Source organism: Gobio gobio (assembly GCF_949357685.1).
Source record: "Gobio gobio genome assembly, chromosome: 3".
NCBI classification, from domain to species: domain Eukaryota; kingdom Metazoa; phylum Chordata; class Actinopteri; order Cypriniformes; family Gobionidae; genus Gobio; species Gobio gobio.
The window spans coordinates 60,612,087-60,634,203 of record NC_137099.1 but is presented as its reverse complement, the minus strand read 5'-3'; the positions used below and the strand labels follow the sequence as shown (position 1 = coordinate 60,634,203).

At 40.1% G+C, this 22,117-nt stretch overlaps 1 protein-coding gene across 1 annotated transcript in view; it reads right to left on the bottom strand.

Annotated features, from left to right (window-relative positions):
• Positions 1–528: 528 nt before the first annotated feature.
• LOC307122958 (complement C3-like) overlaps positions 529–22,117 on the bottom strand; it is a 61,698-nt gene continuing 40,109 nt past the window's right edge. The window contains exons 12-24 of the mRNA XM_079811303.1: positions 21,850–22,053; positions 21,521–21,712; positions 21,294–21,446; positions 14,735–14,864; positions 12,881–12,919; positions 12,337–12,463; positions 11,319–11,407; positions 11,052–11,191; positions 7,677–7,883; positions 1,972–2,092; positions 1,071–1,165; positions 866–982; positions 529–782 (exon numbers count right to left, since the gene is read on the bottom strand). Of these exons, the coding sequence (XP_079667429.1) occupies positions 1,137–1,165; positions 1,972–2,092; positions 7,677–7,883; positions 11,052–11,191; positions 11,319–11,407; positions 12,337–12,463; positions 12,881–12,919; positions 14,735–14,864; positions 21,294–21,446; positions 21,521–21,712; positions 21,850–22,053 (1,431 nt within the window). The 3' untranslated portion in view covers positions 529–782; positions 866–982; positions 1,071–1,136. The remainder of the gene's footprint in view (positions 783–865; positions 983–1,070; positions 1,166–1,971; positions 2,093–7,676; positions 7,884–11,051; positions 11,192–11,318; positions 11,408–12,336; positions 12,464–12,880; positions 12,920–14,734; positions 14,865–21,293; positions 21,447–21,520; positions 21,713–21,849; positions 22,054–22,117) is intronic.

Sequence of the window (22,117 nt, the reverse complement as noted above, 5' to 3'; positions counted from 1 at the left end):
TGCATGAAAAGTGGGATTTTCGACCCCTTAAACGCCTGTAGACTCCTGGAAATCTCCCTAATTTTCGGCAGTTTTTGACAATTTAGAGGCAGCGAACGTCGCGTTCGTCTGTGCCACAAATTGTCATAAATGAACCATGACGTAGGTGGAGAGCCCCCCGCGGAGAGACCGCGCGGAGGTGCGACACCTCTAATTAGCATATGAATAGCAGCGAAACCAGAGAGTCAACGGCCTGACTTGAATTTACTCACTCAGTATTGGCTGAAGCCACTACATTTAAACAAGAAAAATCCCTCGTGATTGGTTGGCAGATCACTGCAAACCAATCATTATTGGTCACCCTGGCTCATTATAAATGTAAACCCCAATAATAATAATAAATATATAATTTATGTTGTAATAATTTATGTTTTATAGTAATGTTATTGTGCTATGAAGTATTCATACCATCAAGGAATATATGGGAAAATTTGCCCGGACCGTGCCGTTTATTCAAAAAAAGAGTTTAAAAACACAAAGCTGTTTATTCAAAGAAAGAGCTTTATTGTCAAACACACAAATATGTACAGTGCAGCAGTAATGTCTCTTATGTTGTCCTCCAAAAACGTCAAAAAGAAGCGCCCAACACATTCGGGAAACACAGGCGTATATGGCGGTGGCCGCACAATCCATCCAGACACCCCGTCAACAATGCCGTCTTCCTCATCAGATATGAGTTCAATGGTCGCGCACTTCCAGTCCATCTCATCCTCAGCCAGCACACTTCGTCTCGCTTCCAGCAACTGTAATACAATCCATGAAGACAATAAGCAACCTGAAAAATACTCACATTGACAAAAAACGGATCTAATATAATAAATCTTACCCTTTTTCTTCTTGATCGACTCCGAGCTAAACTTCGCAGTTTCCGTCTGCGATGTAAGTTCAGGTTGTTTGTATCTGAAGCTCTGGCGTGTCGATTCATAATACGTCTTACAGGCAGCTGGAAAACAATTACATGAGACTGGTATTAATAAAAACAGTCACGGTAAAATTAAACAAGGAATGAGAAAAACAGAAGTTATACTTACACACAATGTCGTCGTGATCAGTGGTTAAATCTGGACTCGCGGAAATCTCTCCAAGCAGATAAGAGCTCACGGCTTCGTTATGAGGCGAGGATAGTCTGTGAAAACACAATGTGCAGTTTTAAGCTCGGATCTATTAACGCATCCATTTCCTTATACAGCTGAATAAAAGCATATCGTTGCTGTCCGATGAAAACCACGTATGTCCATTTTGCCGATTTTGAGATTTTTCGACGGATTGAATGTCCAGGTTCATTTCCGTATATAGTATGCGTCACATATCTAAATGGCCAATGAAAAGTTGTGAAATCATGTCATCTGATTTTCACGTATATCCATTTGGTGTCAAAGCTGTGAAAGGTGAAGCTCTCCACAGTTTAGTTCTAATCTAGTTCTTCACAGATTAGTTTGCTTGCTAGTATGTAAATAAACTCGGTCTCTTTGATAAGATTCAGCCTTTTTTTTCTCAGTCAAACTGATCAAATTATAGCCTGTAATGCTACTGTCATGATTGTCACTAGAACATGCCTCACTCATACTGCTATCACCGCTTCCAGAGGCTGAGAATATCCAGCACGTATTCCTCTGTATTCCTCACGTATTCCTCTGCTGAAACGCGACTTTGCCATTCTAATTAATGATCGGAAGAACGCGTATCGACCACCGTTACTGTAAAATATGAACGTATGTCCATTTAAACTCAATTTTGGTCAAATGTGGATTATATCATTACACTGGCAAGAATATGGTTACATGTAAAGATGCCGTACCAAGTTTGACAACGCTACATTCAACTGCTTTTGAAATACAGTGTTTTTTTCACTTCCTGAAAAGTAAGCGTTTTGGACATACGTGAGTTTCATCGGGCAGCGACGATATTCTTTAAATCGTAACGTTACATTACCCATGCCCTTGTTCATAGCGCCTGCAGTTTGCCTCAGAGTTGTGAAGACGAAGACAGCCTCCTGAAAATGAGTCCAAAAAGTTGGTCGCGTCCATGCAGAGATTGAGTTGAAGACGGTGTCCTGTCATTGTTGATCACGAAAAAGGAAAGCAGCAAAAAACATAGGAAATGTAAAAAAAAAAAAAAAAAAAAAAAGTTTAAAGCTCGTCTTCTACGCGTCATGATCTCGACCTCGCACGTCATTGGACTAGGGCTCTACTATGGAACGCGCCCGGGGCCAAATCTCTTTATACGAAACACGTGACTTATGACCGTGTCAACACGCACTGTTTTCCGCGTCAACGCAGCAATTTTTTACGTGTTTCTTTTGTATGTGTAGACACGCACATTCTGGTCGTGTAACAGGCATACACACACAGTCGACGCACAGTTTTAACATGTTAAGAAGACACATTTGAACGTGTTTCTTAACGCGCACATTCTGTACATGTCGAAGTGTAATATATTTTTTTTTTTTTAAAGCAGACTTACCTTTAGATGTAGCCTAGGCTACATACATATTAATATAAGATATTAATTAATTGCTTAAGTATATATAGGCTAATTTACACAGCACATATTTATAACTGAAAACACACACACAACTTATTCACTTTCACATAATAATGTTTTTGTAATTTGGTGTTTAGTTTGTTGTATAGTTTGTTTATACTGTTCGGTCTCTGTTTTGTTTCCAGGAACATCTGATGAGTGCTATAATAAAATGACTTCATTATATTTAAAATATGTTTTGATATTCATTTTATGTATATTATTAATATTTTATTTACCCATAAACGTGTCTTTAGGAAGCCATAAGTTATAGAGACAAGAATAACTTTTGCCATTTAAATGCCACATTAATTTACTGAGGACCCAAACAGCCAATGATCATGTGTGAAAACACTTATACATAAATTGATCACTTAGAAATCAAAACTAAGGTTTGAGAAAGAAAGAATATGCATACAACAAAATATATTGTTTCATAGCAGCTTCAGTAACAAGTTCAAAACAAATTCTGCTGTAAACCGGCTCTAACAAGCCAATATAGTGTCAATATTCAGCTCAAGTGACTTCAGTGTTGATTCAGTTCAGTTGATTTCAGTTCAACTGTAAATTCCTCAGTTGTGCATATTTGTGTGTATTTAGATATATGCAAAAACAACATTTTTGGAAGAGTTCAAATAGTTTTGCACAAAGTGTTGCTTTTGCAAGCGATGTCTGATGTTTTGCATGTTGTGTGTTTTGTGTGTAGAGTTACAAGAAATGGAGCCCTATTTTCAGAAATTGTGTGTAAGCAATTAGATAAAACTGTAAATGAATCCAGTTTATTTTAGTTCAGGACTCATAGTCCAGGTGTTAGTAATCTGTGCTTAATCTTTGTTCCAGGCAACAATTTTTTAACTCACGATTAACTAGATTAAGGCCTACTCTTGGCATAATTTAAACCCTGTCCAGGAAACCACCTCTTGAAAATCTGCATTGATAATTCATAAAATGTGGAGTGAGCTCAATTTAAATGACAATTACAGAAAAACACAATCTGACTTAACTATTAACACACAAACTTGTACTTTTCACATTTATGATTAATAGCCATTTAGAAATCATTCACAGTGCAGGGTGGAAAAATTAATTTTGGTATGTAAACTGTATGCTTTACTTGATTTATTTGTGTGCTTTGGTTCATTGTCTTGTTGCATCAAATAACCTCTCTAAAGGTTGAAGACATGAACTGCTGTCCTGGATTTTTTTTTTTTTTTTTTTTACATAACATTGGTTATTGCTAATGACATACAGAGTAATTAATCTACACTGTGAGCCCGGACAAGTTGAATCTACTTAAAAAAATGGATCAAACTGGTTGCCCTAAAAATTTAGTAATGTGAACTAAAACGAGTACATTTAACTTAAATTTAAGTTAACATTTTAACTTAAACTTTAAACTTGTTTTAGTTAAAAAAATTCAGAACCTAGATAAAACTCCCGCTGCTGCTACTCTGATTTGCATTTGTGTAGCTCACAGCATGTTCATTTACATGATAAAGCCTCCCCTAGAATTAAGCATGAAAAAAGCATTCAACTTTTCATGCAGTGTCAGCTCCATGTTGATGACTAAATCATCAGAAAGCAAGCATCTGATGTTGTATTTTAAGTTTTGTGTTCTTTTTTGGCAAATAGTAATTTATTATATCCACTATAAGAAATTAAATAAAAGTTGGTTTGCAGTATGTGCTCACAACATTTTGAGCAAATATTTCACATAGTCACACACAGACATCAAGGTTTTGCACATGATTCACAACAAGGGTGACAATCAAAACAAAAAAGGGGTTATAATAAATGACTATTTGCCAAACAAGCACACAAATCTTAATAAAAACACATCAGATGTTCACTTTCCTAAAGTTTGGTCGTCAACAAGGAGCTGACAACACCTGATGTCACTTTATCTTTACTTTCTCAACCACAACTATTGTGTTTCACACACACAGTTACAGCAGCCAAAGAAAAGCCAACTCAAGTACAGGGACCAAGAGCCCAACTAAAGCAAACGCTTCCCACCACAATGGTAACTTCAAATGAAACATAAACATCAACATCTAAAGCTCTGTTAATTCTCAGTAAGAGCTTCTGTAGACGTCTGACAGAAATAGTCAAAGTGTGTCTTATGTCTGTGATTAAGGGCAGCACCAGTGTCTCAGTGGGAAACACTGTCTCCTCACAGCAAGAAGATCCTGGATTGAATCCCACGATTCTCTCACGATCCAAAGATGTGTGAATTACAGATGATAAGTTTTCTAAAGTGTCTAAAGGTGTGAGCTAAGTTTCTTTTATTTTCCTGATTTCTGGACAAACACACACTGTCTGTAAGTTGCTATGCAATTACAAATGGAAAATATGTCCACAATTTGAACTAGTTTTTAACCTTGAGGTTCCATGAACGTCTATATCGGACGTGCAGAACACGTCGAAAACAGACGTCATAAAAACGTTTATTCTGGCTCCTCAGTGGACGTCTTTTCAATGTACGCCTCTAGGGGCAAAGACATTAAAAAGACGTCTTTTGGACATAACTTTGCTCAGTGGGAAGTGTTTATCAAGTCCAAGTCCAAGCTCACCTGCCCTCTTCAAGATGGCACATGCTGTATGAGTCCATAGTAAGTCTTTATGATAAAGGAATATTTTTGCTGCTTGTAATCTGAATGCGTAGATACGGCTCTTAACATCCAAACAGGCAAAAAAATCTCTGATGCCCGGACCCAGTGCTCACCATTCCAGAAGAAATTGACCAATTTCCTTTGTATTCCGCATATAATGTCCTCGGGTGGATCCATGACTATACACCTGTGCCACAGTGTAGAAGCTGCCAAGTTGTTAGTGACCAGAACTCTCCCTCTATAAGACAACTGTGGTAATAGTGGTTCCCATTTCTACCATCAACCAAACTAAGAGGGGTGACTCAGGGCAGAGACTCAGGGGGAATGCTGATATGTAACAGAACACAACTCGCAGACTCATATCAAATAAATAACTCACAAAAAAAAAGATGGCAGTACTCGCAGAGATGTAAAAGTGTAAAAGTGATGTTTATTTTACAGTGCTCGAGAAGTGGAAAACAGACCCAACGCTATATACAAAAGTAACAAAGAAACAGAACTGTGTAAAAGAACAAAGAAAATAAAAATATATATAAATATATATACACACACGCCAACTACTTCAGGACAGACAATAAAGATCGCTCACGGCACCACACTTGCACGCTCGCTCGCCAGGTAAACTGACCCAGATTTCTCTGTGGGGCTCCTTTTTATAGGCCAAGCCCCGCCCCCTTTCCGGTTAACCCCATTAACAACATACAGGTAAGTTAACAGTTACGCCGCATTCACACGGGGCGTCGGCGTCAACGCTTCTCGTTTACTTTGAATGGGTGACGTCATGCGTTGCCGAACTGAATTGTGGGTTCCGTCGCGGCGCTTCACTCGCGTTGCAAGCGGCAAAAGTTGAAGATTTCTCAACTTTTCAAGCGCCAACGCAGGCGTCATCCAATCAGATCACCCTATGCAAATATCCTAGAGCAGACGCTAGCCAATCGCGTTCGTTTAAAACACCGGTGAATGAAGAGTGAATGAAGAGTAAAGAACGATCTAAAATGGAGGAAAAGCTAATAATTGCGGTGGATAATCACCCGTTCCTTTACTACCAATCATTATTTACATACCGGGACACAAACTGGAGAGACCAGGCCTGGAAGGAGGTGGCATAGACGGTTGGAGAATCTGGAATGTATCATGCTTGTATTCCGTCCGTGTACTCTGTTTATCATTGAATGACAGCAGCATATCATATCATGTGTGGCTCAAATAGGCGCTATCCCCCAGCCAAATGAGGAATCAAATATTAAAGTGATCAGTTTTCATACACAAAATAGTCTCACAGACTAGCTGTCAAAAAATGCGCTTTTTTTGTGTTGTGTTGTGGTCCAAGCGGCAAGTAATGTGATTAGCTGTTGTCACTGACGGTCGCGTCAGGCACCAAGCTTCAGCCACGCCCTCCATCAAGCGTTGACGCCGAAGCCCCGTGTGAATGCGGCGTTAAGTATATACATTTACACCACACAACATCAATATATAAACATATATATTAACGAAATATTTATGGAAACCAAAATGTAATCAAAATAACAAACACAAAAGATAAACATTAAATTAATAAACACATAATAATAACACCAAATTTCCGTTACCCCCCCTGTAACGAACACTACAATGGATGAGCCGGCTTCCGGCTGCTTCACGCCGACACGCCCACCCACAGCGGACCTGGCACTACTTATCCAGGCCGCAGGGTGACGCTCGGGTTCGACCGGCCGATGGTGGAGAAGCAACGCGAAAGACCGGCAACACAGACGCTGACAAACACTCATGACGGTACAAACACAACAACAGGACAAAACATCAAACGAAAGACGTTTCTACGAAGCTAATGGGTATGTATGTTAGGACAGTGTGAATACAGTTTGGGGATGGAGATGGAGTGGATATGTATGCGTGTATGATGACCAAACCAGCGTGCTATCGGCGTGCGTGTGCACCCGCCCGCCACAGCAGCTTGACTACAACAGCAGCCAAATATGTGACAGCCTGCCACAAACTAAGAGAGTCAGCCAATGGACAAAACTAAAGGCAGAAATATTCCCATCTCATCTGAATGTGTACAAATGTATAAAGCTTTTTATTATTTAAGTATTTTTATTGTCGTATTAAATTTTCTTGATTACAAAATGTATTAATGTATTTGTTTACTGATTGATTTATTGACTTTATTGATTTTCTTTTTCTTTTCATTGCTTATGTGATGGCCAATGCTTTGGTAATACTGTACAAGTCATGCCAATAAAGCTTATTTGAATTTGAAGAGACAGACAGAGAGAGAGAGAGAGAGAGAGAGAGAGAGAGAGAGAGAGAGAGAGAGAGAGAGAGAGAGACAGAGAGAGAGAGAGACAGAGAGAGACAGAGAGAGACAGAGAGAGATCATTAAAAATTCTTAAGTCAAATAATTTAAATAAAGAGTTAAATAAAAATATGATAAATATCTATTGATTATTATATTAAATGACAAAATCAAATAAAAAGTGACAGAATTCCCATCAGACGTACCACCACCTTCAGGGTCTTTCTCACTCCATCCTCATACTCAAATCTTAAAGCTTTGACCTCAATGTCATGATTTCCCAGAGTCATGGGAATAATCACGTATGAAACTGCTGTGCTGGAGCCTTTGTCAACGTTTACTGTTGTTCTGTATTTGCCTTTCTTACTGGCAAAGCTGCAAACATCTGCAGTCTCCATAAACTCCACACGCACCTGAGAAAACAGAGAGAGAGACACAAATCACTTCAATATCTACACTCTCAAAAAATGAGTACAAAATTGTACCTTTTAAAGGTACAAGTGGCCGTCACTGGGGTGGGACCCTTATGCTGCGTTCACACCAAACGCGAATTGAGCGTCAGGCGCGAGTGATTTCAATGTTAAGTCAATGGAAAGGCGCGTTGACGCGCGTCTGGAGGTCCCGCGGCGCGGAAGGCGCGTTACGCGCGGCGCGAAGGACGCGAATCCGCTTCATTCGCGCGTCCAGTTCGCGCCTTGCGCGATACGCGCGTTACACGCGAATGGTGCTTTTGTCCATTCACGCGTTTGAAGCGAATTCGCGTCTGACGCCCGAGTTGAAAAATTTGAACTTTGGCGTCAATTCGCGCCGCGTTAACCAATCAGGAGCCTGCTCGCTGCTGTCACGTGGTAAAGTGACGTGTATGAGAAACCCTGCATAAATTAAAAACAGTACTATTGTGTCACAAAATGTAGTTTTAAGACGTTTTCAGGTGGGAATGTAGTTGTTTAAAGCTCAAATCTGTGGTTTATTTATAAAGAGAGCGCCTATTTAAAAAAAATAATCTTGTGTTTTTGGAGTTGTGAGATCCAGGCTATCACCGGGCAATCACTGCTCATAACCCCGGCGAAGGCAGCCTTTCCTCGGCCAGTCCTTCTGGCGTCTGCCGCTGGCTCTGATGTCCTGTACTGGTTAGTCTTGTGTGGATGTAACGGGCGATCTTTGCTCTCATGAATATATAATTTGTTGTCTGCCAAATCGTTTTGACTGAGGGCAAAGAGAAGTTTCATAACTTTATATTTTAAGGATATTTAAACATACATGCAGTGAAGATAATGTAGGAGTTGCCTGGACCACATTTGTGTGGCTATTAATGCTTAATATATATGTTTAATGAAAATGAAAAGAGGCAGAGTGGTGTTTTATGACATATTTCTCCTGGAGTGCCTTGAACGTGCGTCAATTTCGCTTCCAGCTCTCGATTTCCACGCGCGTCCAATTCTCTGCTGACGCGCGAATGCATTCAAAATGTACGCGCGTGAAACTAGACGCGGTAGACGCGATTTTGACGCTCAATTCGCGTTTGGTGTACACGTCACTTTACCACGTGACAGCAGCAAGCAGGCTCCTGATTGGTTAACGCGGCGCGAATTGACGCCAAAGTTCAAATTTTTCAACTCGGGCGTCAGACGCGAATACGCTTCAAACGCGTGAATGCACAAAAGCACCATTCGCGTGTAACGCGCGTACCGCGCAAGACGCTCAATTCGCGTCCAATTCGCGCCATTCGCGCGAACTGGACGCGCGAATGAGGTCACTTTACTTTACCAAATTATTATTATTATTATTCACAGTGTGAATAAAACTATTCCAATCCTGATTGGCGTTGCGTCATGACTTAGTATCCCACTGAGCAAAGTTATGTCCAAAAGACGTCTTTTCAATGTCTTTGCCCTTATGCTGCGTTCACACCAAACGCGAATTGAGCGTCAGGCGCGAGTGATTTCAATGTTAAGTCAATGGAAAGGCGCGTTGACGCGCGTCTGGAGGTCCCGCGGCGCGGAAGGCGCGTTACGCGCGGCGCGAAGGACGCGAATCCGCTTCATTCGCGCGTCCAGTTCGCACGAATGGCGCGATTTGGACGCGAATTGAGCGTCATGCGCGATACGCGCGTTACACGCGAATGGTTCTTTTGTGCATTCACGCGTTTGAAGCGAATTCGCGTCTGACGCCCGAGTTGAAAAATTTGAACTTTGGCGTCAATTCGCGCCGCGTTAACCAATCAGGAGCCTGCTCGCTGCTGTCACGTGGTAAAGTGACGTGTATGAGAAACCCTGCATAAATTAAAAACAGTACTATTGTGTCACAAAATGTAGTTTTAAGACGTTTTCAGGTGGGAATGTAGTTGTTTAAAGCTCAAATATGTGGTTTATTTATAAAGAGAGCGCCTATTTAAAAAAAATTATCTTGTGTTTTTGGAGTTGTGAGATCCAGGCGATCACCGGGCAATCACTGCTCATAAACCCGGCGAAGGCAGCCTTTCCTCGGCCAGTCCTTCTGGCGTCTGCCGCTGGCTCTGATGTCCTGTACTGGTTAGTCTTGTGTGGATGTAACGGGCGATCTTTGCTCTCATGAATCTATAATTTGTTGTCTGCCAAATCGTTTTGACTGAGGGCAAAGAGAAGTTTAATAACTTTATATTTTAAGGATATTTAAATATACATGTACTGAAGATGATGTAGGAGTTGCCTGGACCACATTTGTGTGGCTATTAATGCTTAATATATATGTTTAATGAAAATGAAAAGAGGCAGAGTGGTGTTTTATGACATATTTCTCCTGGAGTGCCTTGAACGCGCGTCAATTTCGCTTCAAACGCTCGATTTCTACGCGCGTCCAATTCTCTGCAGACGCGCGAATGCATTCAAAATGTTCGCGCGTGAAACTAGACGCGGTAGACGCGATTTTGACGCTCAATTCGCGTTTGGTGTGAACGCAGCATTAAGGGTACATTTTTGTACCTCTAAGTCAGGGGTAGGCAAGTTCGGTCCTAGAGAGCTGATGTCCTGCAGAGTTTAGCTCCAACCCTACTAAGCCACCACAGCATAAAACTCATGGCTCCCAGCATGCATTGCAGCATTAAGTATGTCACCATTGTTGAGATTCATATGCTGAACTTTTTTCCCAATTGAATGAGTTTAGAAATCAAAATTCACAATGTCTGATCTGTGGTAAATAAGTATTGTTGGTGAATATTATTTATTAACATTTTCAGTCAGTGATGAGTTTAATCAAACACTTCTCTTCATGATAAATTTTCATTTGAGTAAAAAGATTGTGTTATGTTAACACTATAATAAACTTACATAAAAAAGCCAAGAGTCCAACTGCCCAACTAAAGGAAACACTGATCACCATAATGGTGCCAACATTTTCAATAAAACATCAACATCTAAACCTCTGTTAATTCTCAATAAGAGCTTCTATAGATGTCTTTCAGGGTTGGAGTCATACTCTGCAGGACAGCGACTCACTAGGACAGAACTTAGTAAAACTAATCCCATCTGAATAGGGCTTAAGATGAACATTGTTGTAATGTACACCATAAATCTGACTATTTTTTAATATCAGATCAGATCTACCTTCTGCTTCTTTCTGGTGTAGTTGTGAATAATGGCCTTGATTTCCAGTTGTTCTCCGCGCACAGCTGAATAAGGGATCTTGAGGTCAATGAAAAGGGGTTTAAAAACGACAATCTCCTCAGGTTCTGCCACACAGATGCCTTTGAGGAGGGACACAGACACACAGAAGGGTTTAAAGCAGCAGATCCTGGATGATGATGATGATGATGATGATAATGATGATGATGTTTTCAGATCATGTATCCTGTGTTTACAGCTTCATCTTACCCAGAGTTGGTGACAGACTGACAGCCAAGATCTGCCAGGTAGTAATAGAGTCTCTCAGGAAGATCACTTTATCTGTGGATGGTGCTGGACTGGGAGATGAGAAAAATACAAGACAGACAGACAGACAGACACACACACACACACACACACACACACTTAGTCATCAACAAGGAGCTGACAACACCTGAAGTCACTTTATCTTTGCTTTCTCAGCCACAACTACTGCGTTTCACAAACACAGGTACAGCAGCCAAAGAAAAGCTAAGTCTAGTACAGGAACCAAGAGCCCAACTAAAGCAAAAGCTTCGCACCACAATGGTGACTTCAAATTAACCAAAAACATCAACATCTAAAGCTCTGTTAATTCTCAGTAAGAGCTTCTGTAGACGTCTGACAGAAATAGTCAAAGTGTGTCTTATGTCTGTGATTAAGGGCAGCACCAGTGTCTCAGTGGGAAACACTGTCTCCTCACAGCAAGAAGATCCTGGATTGAATCCCACGATTCTCTCACGATCCAAAGATGTGTGAATTACAGATGATAAGTTGTCTAAAGTGTCTAAAGGTTTCTTTTATTTTCATGATTTCTGGACAAACACACATTGTCTGTGAGTGCCTTTGCAATAACAAATGGAAAATATGTCCACAATGAGCACATTTGAACTAGTTTTTAACCGTGAGGTTCCATGAACGTCTATATCGGACGTGCAGAACACGTCAAAAACAGACGTCATAAAAACTTTCATTCTGGCTCCTCAGTGGATGTCTTTCAACATACGCCTCTAGTGGCAAAGATTGTGAAAAGACGTCTTTTGGACATAACTTTGCTCAGTGGAATGTGTTGTCCCTGAGCACACACACTACATGTGTTAAAACTGACACAACATGTGTCATTTTAAACATCTCATTTTAGAGTGTGTCAGCTCACGATGAATGAGATGAAGTCAGTTATCTGCTATGAGTCGCTACGGGTGTGAATGAAGCTCAATTCACAGCTCTTGTTTAAACGTCTCCTACTCACCAATCCTCACACAGATCAATCTCCTCCCAAAGCCAACTCTCAGGGAACTGCGTACGTGACACGATCTCATCAGAGTCTGTATAAAAGTCTTCATCATCATCATCATCATCATCATCATCATCATCACCTGTTGTAACAGATAACAATGTGACAAACTAGACCTAATTGAGCAAAAGGTAAAATCATCAAGTCAAGTCAAAATCTATTAGGGCTCCAAGGCACAATGGTGCTGGTGCTATTGTATTTGCCCAGTTTTTTCTCTTCCAATTATTCATTTTCTGAAAGTTTCTTGGGGAAACGCCATACTTTTGGGAGAAAACGCAAAAGCATTGACTTATTATTTGTCCTCATATTTCTTTCTAACATGTTTTAGGGACTCCATAGAAATCATAGCTGGATCATTACTAGTATATTCTGATAATCCTCAAGATTATGTTCACTTTATTCCAATACATGGTTGATTCAAGCCACAACGTTAGACAAACAACAGCAGATGAACTCTAAAAACATGTTTAATCTTTAAAAGAGATGAATAGTTTCTCACCCCTCCGTCTTCTTTTTGAAAGGACTGGACACTCCGGTGCTAGAGGAAATTCAGTTAGAATGACATTAGCCAATGGCACTGTAATGTGTGAGGGGGAATTCACATCAATTGAACTGTTGGTAGGAAAATCTGAAGGAAATTATTTCAATTGTATGTTTATGGACAGTGCCCCTCTGGATTATTTTTAGTGAAATATAAAATTAATTTTTAATCAAATTGAAGAAATGACAAATACACAGCAAAATCCCCAGTGTTAAATTAACACTACTCAGTGTACATATGTGTCCACACTACAGGGTGTTAAAAGTAACACTTAAGAAGTGTTAAAGTTAATGAGATAATTAAGTGATTAATTAAGTCATGATTGACCATTAGTGATGAGAAACACAAGAACTACAATTGACTTCAGCCACAGCTTTAGATGAAATCAACTGAAGATAAAAGAAGACATTAAATCTCTGAAGATCTCAGCAGAGGAGGATTAAACAACTCCACAAACAGCATTACCAGCTTCACACATTATTAACCAGACTGACTTTATTTCTGTCAGACGTCTACAGAAGCTCTTACTGAGAATTACTTTTTTGTTTATTTTGTGTTGAAACTTTTTTGTGTTGAAACCAACATGGTGATCAGTGTTTTCTTTAGTTGGGCAGTTTGATGACATTTTAATGTTAGTGTTTCTCTGGCTGCTGTAACTGAGTTTGCAATGGCAAGAAAAGCAAGAGTTAACACAATCAGATGCTGTTGACTGCTCAGTGATAAGAATATGATCATTGTATAGTGATTTAAATCACTGATTAACTTTGTTTTTATTGTGATTCCAGGAAAGATCCAGATCGGTTTTATTCAATAAAGCTGAATATGTTTTAAGGCAGATTGTACACTAATCACTTCTAACTCCTGCGAGGTTTACTCACACATAGACATCAAGAATCAGCCTATGAATCTCAACAATGGTGACATGCTTCATGCCGCAATGCATTCTGGGAGCCATGGATGAGTTTTGCATGATGCACCCAGAATGTATTGCAGCATGAAGCATGTCACCATTGTTGAGATTCATAGGCTGATTCTTGATGTCTATGTGTGAGTAAACCTCGCAGGAGTTAGAAATGCTTATTGTGTAATGTGTTATTAAACCGGAAAACAAGACTTATGTACATTTAAAACATTGATCAGTTTATCTGATGAAAATGCTGCTGGATCTCCTGCTGTAGAGTCACACGGTTACTATAATCAATGACTCTCAGGAGATCAGCAAATAAGGCACTATATGATGATAACAATTGTGTCACCAACAACAAGCCAACATCATCTGTCATCAACTTGTCATCATCAATTTTCTCTTGCTGTTCTCACCGTAACAAACAGCTACAGCAGGCAGAGAGAAAAAAAATACTGACAAGTCAAGGGTCAAGAGCCCAACTAAAGCAACACTGATCACCATAATGGTGGCGTCAAACAAAACTATTATTTTCAATAAATCATCAACATCTAAACCTCAGTAAGAGCTTCTGTAGACGTCTGACAGAAATAAAGTCAGTCTGGTTAGTAATGTGTGAAGCTGGTAATGTTGTTTGTGGAGTTGTTTAATCCTCCTCTGCTGAGATCTTCAGAGATTTAATGTGTTCTTTTATCTTCAGTGGATTGCATCTAAAGCTGTGGCTGAAGTCAGTTGTAGTTTTTGTGTTTCTCATCACTAATGGTCAATCATAACTTAATTAATCACTTAATTATCTCATTAACTTTAACACTTCTTAAGTGTTACTTTTAACACCCTGTAGTGTGGACACATATGCACACTGAGGAGTGTTAATTTAACACTGGGGATTTTGCTGTGTATACATATACCTGTTCTGGTGTTAGTTCCTCCTGCAGTGCTGGACTCAAACATCAGTCCTGCATCAGTGAAAACCCCCATACTGTCACTTCCACTTCCTGCCGTACAGCCGGTGTCATGTTTCTCTACAACATCCCAGATCTAGAGATGCAAAGAAGACACACCAGCAGAGGTGTAATGCCGCCTTCACGTGCTATTAGAAATTTGATCATTCCCACTTCTGAAATCGTGATTACGAGCTCATCGCATTAAAATTTTGAAATGGGAGGGCGTTCATCTGCTATTTTTACCTAGGAAACTTGTATTTACGACAATTCCGATAGCATGTGAAGGCAGCATAAAGTCCAGGGTTCAAAAAGTAAAAGTCCTTCCATATTTTTATTCCACTCATGAACTCAGTCAGCTGATTTCACTAATTAATTCTACCTCCTGGCTGAAAACTGTGCTATTAGCAAATCCAGGTTTTTGGAACATGGCTCCATGGCTGTGCTGGCTGGGTGGCCAGAGCAGGAGGGACTGCTCAATGTATGTATCTGACACAATTTAATTTTTTTCAGCCGAACTGACTAAATGTCAGATGTGGAAAGTCCAGGTTCAGAAAATAAAAAGTCCTGTTCTGTATTTTGTTCCAAACACTTGGATTTGCTAATAGCACAGTTTTTCAGCCAGGAGATACACAGCAAAAACTCCAGTGTTAAATTAACTCTCATGGGAGTATATGTGAGACCACACTCAAGAGTGTTAAAGTGTTAAAATAAGAGTTTAAAGTAACACTGAATAATTAAGTGAATAATCGAGTGATGATTGGCCATTAGTGACGAACACCTGATGATAACAAGCAGAATAACCAAAGGAGAACACCACAATGTCACCATTATGGTGATTAGTGTTTGATTTAGTTTGGATCTTGACCCTTGACTTTAACACATTAGATTTTGTTTTGGTTGCTTTCACAGCCAGATAAGCAAATAAGAAAAGTTGATCAGGTGGTGTTTGTTGTGTTTAGACATAGTCATCAATTGAGCTGAATCATTGATTATAGCTTTATATCAAACATCAAAACAAACACAACCCTAGGTGTTTATTTGATACAGTGGCTAAATTAACCAAAAATAAAGCTTCAACTTCTGATGTTTGTAAACAGCACAGCAGTAATGACCCACTGAGCAAAACTATGTCCAAAAGATGTCTTTTCAATGTCTTTGCCCACAGAGGCTTACGTTGAAAAGACGTCCACTGAGGAGCCAGAATGAAAGTTTTTATGACGTCTGTTTTTGACATGTTCTGCACACACGATATAGACATTCATGGAACCTCAAGGTTAAAAACTAGTTCAAATTGTGGACATATTTTCCATTTGTAATTTTAAAGTAACTCACAGACAGTGTGTGTTTGTACAGAAATCATGAAAATAAAAGAAACTTAGCTCACACCTTTAGACACTTTAGACAACTTATCATCTGTAATTCACACATCTTTGGATCGTGAGAGAATCGTGGGATTCAATCCAGGATCTTCTTGCTGTGAGGAGACAGTGTTTCCCACTGAGACACTGGAGCTGCCCTTAATCACAGACATAAGACACACTTTGACTATTTCTGTCAGACGTCTACAGAAGCTCTTACTGAGAATTAACAGAGCTTTAGATGTTGATGTTTATGTTTCATTTGAAGTCCTCCGGGAAAAAAAGGCATTTGGGGGGTAAAATATGTGTTATTTTGGCAAGGCTGGCAGCTAAAAATCGCATTCCTGGGTCTGTATATCACATAATTGGGGTCGCTTCATCCCGCGGACATGGCAACACAGTGCAGTTGAGTTCTGTTGACATTTGACAACTAACGTTATGCGTCACTCCATTGCTCTGATTGGTTGTAGGTCTATCCAATTGAGATCTTTCCTGGTTCGGTTGAAACACGCCCCATAATCACAGCCCAACGGAGCAGTATCAGACTCATATGCTGCGTCCCAATTCGCATACTATCCGTACTAAATAGTATTCGAAAAAAGAATTAGTATGTCCCAAATCGTAGTATGTTGAAAAGAGTATTCCAACGATTCCCGGATTGTTTACTATTTCCGGTCAGAATCCGAAGTGCAGATCGATGCGCACTCTAACGGCTGATATTGCCCACAACCCATTGCGAGATGGACGAGGATTCAATTAGAACTACAAGCGCAGATAAAAAGTGTTTAAAAAACTACAAACATGACGGTTACGCGAGTCTGACGGTTAAGTGGAGAGGATTAGATAAAGTGGTTTGAGTGAGCAGTTATCAGTATTTAACCTGACGAAAATATATTTATTCAATATTATCCACATTATATTTCTCCTTCAGCAGCATTGAGAACTTTTGTAATGATACGTTTGGCCATTAACTTTGCAAACACATGAGAGGAGTCTCTACATTAAAGACCCACGAAAGGCAGATCAACGAGCGACAAGATTTGAACTGTGACGATGATTGACAGGGCAGATTAAACGGTGACGGGACGCACGTAACAGAGTCCGTTAAAGATGACGAAGTAGTATGTCCCAAAGCTTGCATACTCTTCTGCTACACACTCAAAAGCTTATACTTTTTCTTCACAAAAACAGTACATACTTTTAGGACACAGCCATATTCTGACTAGAATTGAGTATGACGACGTCAGATTAAATCATCAACAAGGAGTTGACAGCACCTGATGTCACTTTAGCTTTGCTTTCTCAGCCACAACAATTGTGTTACACACACAGTTACAGCAGCCAAAAAAAGACAAACAAAACTACGGGAACACTTCCCACCACAACGGTGACTTCAAATTAACCATAAATATCAACATCTAAACCTCTGTTAATTCTCAGTAAGAGCTTCTGTAGACGTCAGACAGAAATAGTCAAAGTGTGTCTTATGTCTGTGATTAAGGGCCCTGTGGCTGACTGCCCTGTTTCAAGAGGCGTGTCTGCTGTGAGACTTCAGTAAAAATGCCCACTGTTGTGATTGGCTGACATCTTTGCATTTGAAATGAACGGAGGGGACGTGGTTTAACGAGGTCTACGACGCACAAGCTGCTGCCAGAGAGACGGATGGACCTGAGTTCACTTCTCATCAGTTCTCTCAGCATGTCTCATTACAGGGTGAACTGTTGTAGTTACTAGAATATACTTCAGGTTATTAGTTTATTTCTATGGGCTGTCACTCATGTCAGAAAGTTAGTAACTTTAGTAAATTATGGATCAGCGCTGACTCGAGACGCGAACCGTTTAGAACGATTCAGTCCGATTTGGTGAACTGGTTCGGTTCACTAAAAAGAACCGATTCAAAAGAGTGATTCGTTCGCGAACCGGACATCACGGAGACGGAGCGATTGCTAACAAAGTTATTTATAGTAGAGGTGTGCGATACCGCTAGATTTGGTATCGATCCGATACCAAGTAAATACAGGGCCAGTATCACTGATACAGATACCAATATCGATACTTTTTAATAATTAATTAAGGTGGATGCGTCTTCAACCTAAATCTAAATGAATTTTCATGACTTTTAATTAGTTTTTGTGATTTGCATTTTGGGTTATTAATCAGTACTACAAAAGCTTTTGTTCAGAAACAACTTTTGGTTACTTCTGTTTTATTTAAATAAACAAAGTTACAAAATGATTACTTCACAAATATAAAAAATGTAAAAAGAAATTCTCTTTTCAAGTAGCATGTTAACAAAAAATGTTTCTCCTCTTTAGTGCACTTCTTTTCAGGATTTTTTTCTTAAATAAACAAAGTCACAAAGTTTTACATACAACGCTCCTCTTTCTCTCTGCTGCCATTCTCCGCCTCTGACTGACTGCTGTAAGAAATGCGCGGCTGAGCGGCGCGCGCGCCTGACTGCTGGTGGTAGCGCTAGTGGTGAGTCACGTGACGGTACAACACAGGAGAGGGGGAGGAGAGCAGTGTCGAGCACGAGCAGCACTCTTAAGAGCTTGCTCTGCTCTGTGACAGCAGCAGCATTTTGACAAACACGGCCAGGTCGCAAAACGAGAGAAACTGAAACTTAAGTATCGATATTTTCACGTTGGTATCAATCAATACCGATACCAACGTTGGTATCGATATTATCGATATTAGTATCGATCTGCCCACCTCTAATTTATAGTAACTAATGAGTTGTGAGAGCGCTGTCTGTCAGCGCGAGTTTATTGTGTTTGTATCTGTCCCAGTCCCAGTCACGCCGAGTCCGTCTTCATCATTATTCTACCAACTTTGTAACACATGCAATGTACCATTACAGCGAGATGAACGAGTTAGTAAGTTTGATTAAAGCATTATTTCTAGATATGTTCCAATCATATGATAAGCGTCAGTGACGCGCATTGAGTAACTTACACAGCGCAAACAAAGACACAACAGCAGTAATCGAATGTAATCCAGTTTATTGTGGGGAAAGCTGGCTAGCCTAGCCGGATACCCTCACGCTTACCCCTCTTCTTCTTAATCTCGGGCCGCGTTTGGTGCCTCCGCTGTGGGCCAGATGCAGTACTGGGGGTCGGGATGTTGGAGGCCGAGCTTCGGCGTGCGTGAGGTTTATCTCTAAAGATGTGGCTCTGCCGATGTTGAGCAGAAACTCCCGACTGTATGCACATTTAAGAACAGATAGACGCGACGAGGACGTACAAAAACACTGACTCACAAGATAGAAAACACGAAAACACCGTTCTGTCGGGAGAGAGAGAAGCCGCAGCGTGTGCACGAATAATAAATAATTAGCTACACATAAGAAATCACTGATCACAGATCAGAAGGAACTGGAAAAAGACTTCTGTTTTCATTTGTACATCCAAACACTGAGAAACTGCCAGCATTCACTCGTTCACAAGCCATGATCTCTCGAGCGTTTGCATGGGCGTGCCAGATTCCCTGGGCGGAGGAAAGGGAGGAAACCGTTCCTGCTTGGACGTCAAACCAGGAGACTTCAGGATTGGCTCGTCTGGCCTGTCATTTTCTCAAAGGGCAGAGAGAGACAGCCAGAACTCGGTTTAACACCGATCAACATTTCTATCCACTTGGGGACAATATTCAGGCTAGGGGAACTCATATTAATGTTGAAATACCTCATAAAATGAAAATTTCATGCCATGGGACCTTTAATAATTGTTTAATCAATGTGTCATCCTCAATAAACCCGTCTCTGGTGTGTTGCCTCCGATCCTTCGATTATTGCACTTTAATAATTAGTTAATCAACACATCATCCTCAATAAACCCGTCTCCGGCGTGATGCCTCCGATCCTTCGAATATTCCGATTTATTATGACCTCTGACCTGTAAAGTTTCCAGAATAATATTCATACGCTGTTTGTTAATTGGCCAGAGGAGAACTGGCATCCCGACTGAGCCTGGTTTCTCTCAAGGTTTATTTTTCTCCATTAGGTCACCTGATGGGGTTTTGGTTTCCTTGCCACAGTTGCCTCTGACTTAGCGTGCTCAGTTGGGGACACTAAATTTTTCAACTAAATATCGAAATAAATCTAATTATTAAACTAAATTACTGCTCTAAAGCTCACTGTATGATAATTGAAATGAACTGATGACACTTTTTCTCCAGAATAGCTAAACGGCTGCGTAAAATGCTTGTTTATTTTCCTGTTTAACACTGTACAGCTGCTCTGAAACAACCTGTATTGACGCTATATAAATAAAGTGACTTGACTTATATCTGAGTTATGTTTACAGCATAAAGAATCAGCCTGAGAATCTCAACAATGGTGACCATCAAAAAGCATGTTGAAGTGCATTCTGGGAGCCATCAATCAAAATTCTTCCATGGCTCCCATCATTCATTGCTGCATGAATAAATTATGAGCTTTACGAGCTGTTTGTCACCATTGTTGTCACCATTTCTACACTGATTCTTGATTTGCGTGTGCCTATAAATAAATATATATATTTTTATTATCTTATCAGAACAATTTTTAAGAAATCCTTAGAATTATATTGTAAATGCAGGATCTTGTGTTATTATCAACAAGATAAATCCAACTCTGAGACTAGACTCTAAATGAGGTTAGTGATCCAAGTCAAGCAATGATGATGTCAAAACACAACCTACACCAAGCAATCAGCTTTCATCATTGCTTGTCTGGCTGTTACAACTCAGTTACAGCACCAAACAAAATATAATATTAAAAAGTCAAGGGTCAAGATCAAAAGTAAAGTAAACACTTTTTTATTTTTCTCATTTGGTGATTCTGCTTGTTAACATCAGGTATCTTCAATAATGGCCAATCATCATTCAATTAATCACTTAATTATCTCATTAACTTTAACACTGCTTCAGTGTTACTTTAACACTCTTATTTTAACACTTTAACACTCTTGAGTGTGGTCTCACATATACTCCCAGGAGAGTTAATTTAACTCTGGAGTTTTTGCTTTGTAGAATTAATTAGTGAAATCAGCTGACTGAGTTCATGAGTGGAATAAAAATATGGCAGGACTTTTACTCTCTGGCCCCTGGACATTACACCTCTGCTTATCACCAGATACATACATTTCATGTCAGAGCTGATTGTGCCATAACATCAGAATGTCCTTCACCTTCGTCTGAGTGAGTCTGTTCTTGTTAAGAACTTGCACAGCCTTGTCAACCACCACCAGCCCAACTCTAGCTCCAGGATCTCCAGTGATCTGCAGAGTGACTTCATCTCCTGTGCCATAGGTATTCATCTTGTTCTTCACCTGAAGCTTGAGCTGTTAAAAGGAGAGACACTGATTCAGATCTAGTTGATTAGCACATCAGCCATTTCTTGTGATGGTTGACCCACCGTTCCCATGCACGTGTCCTTCACATCGACCCAGACTGAATCAGACACCACCTCAGACGAGCCCACATGATAATAAGCCACAAAGCGGAAGGACGGCACCATGTCTTTGGTTACAGGTAGAGACAGAGTCACTAGAGATTGTCCTCTCTTCTTAAACCTGTGTGCTTGAACTATCTGACCTTTACTCAAGATCTGAAAATGAGGCAGACGAGTGAACACTATTTATGACATACAGTTTCAAACACAAGCTGTGGTAGTAAATCAAATATTGACATAATAAATTAGTACATTTGTGCTGCAGCTGAATAATAAATACCCATAATCTTCACCATGTATGTGTAATCTTGATCTTTGACTCCTGGACTTTGTCCAGTGCTCAGATAGACTGTCATTTGATCACCGATCTGAAGCTCTTCAGCATCAATGACGATGTGCAGGTAGTTCTTGGAGCCGCCTTTGGGAACATAAGCCTGAGCCGTCATCGTCTTCACTGCCTGCTGTTCATCTCTTAATTGTGGATCGTTAGTCTTTGCCTGAAAAGAACAAATACACTGTTTTCTAATGTGTTGTGTACAATATGACCCATTGCTTGTTCAA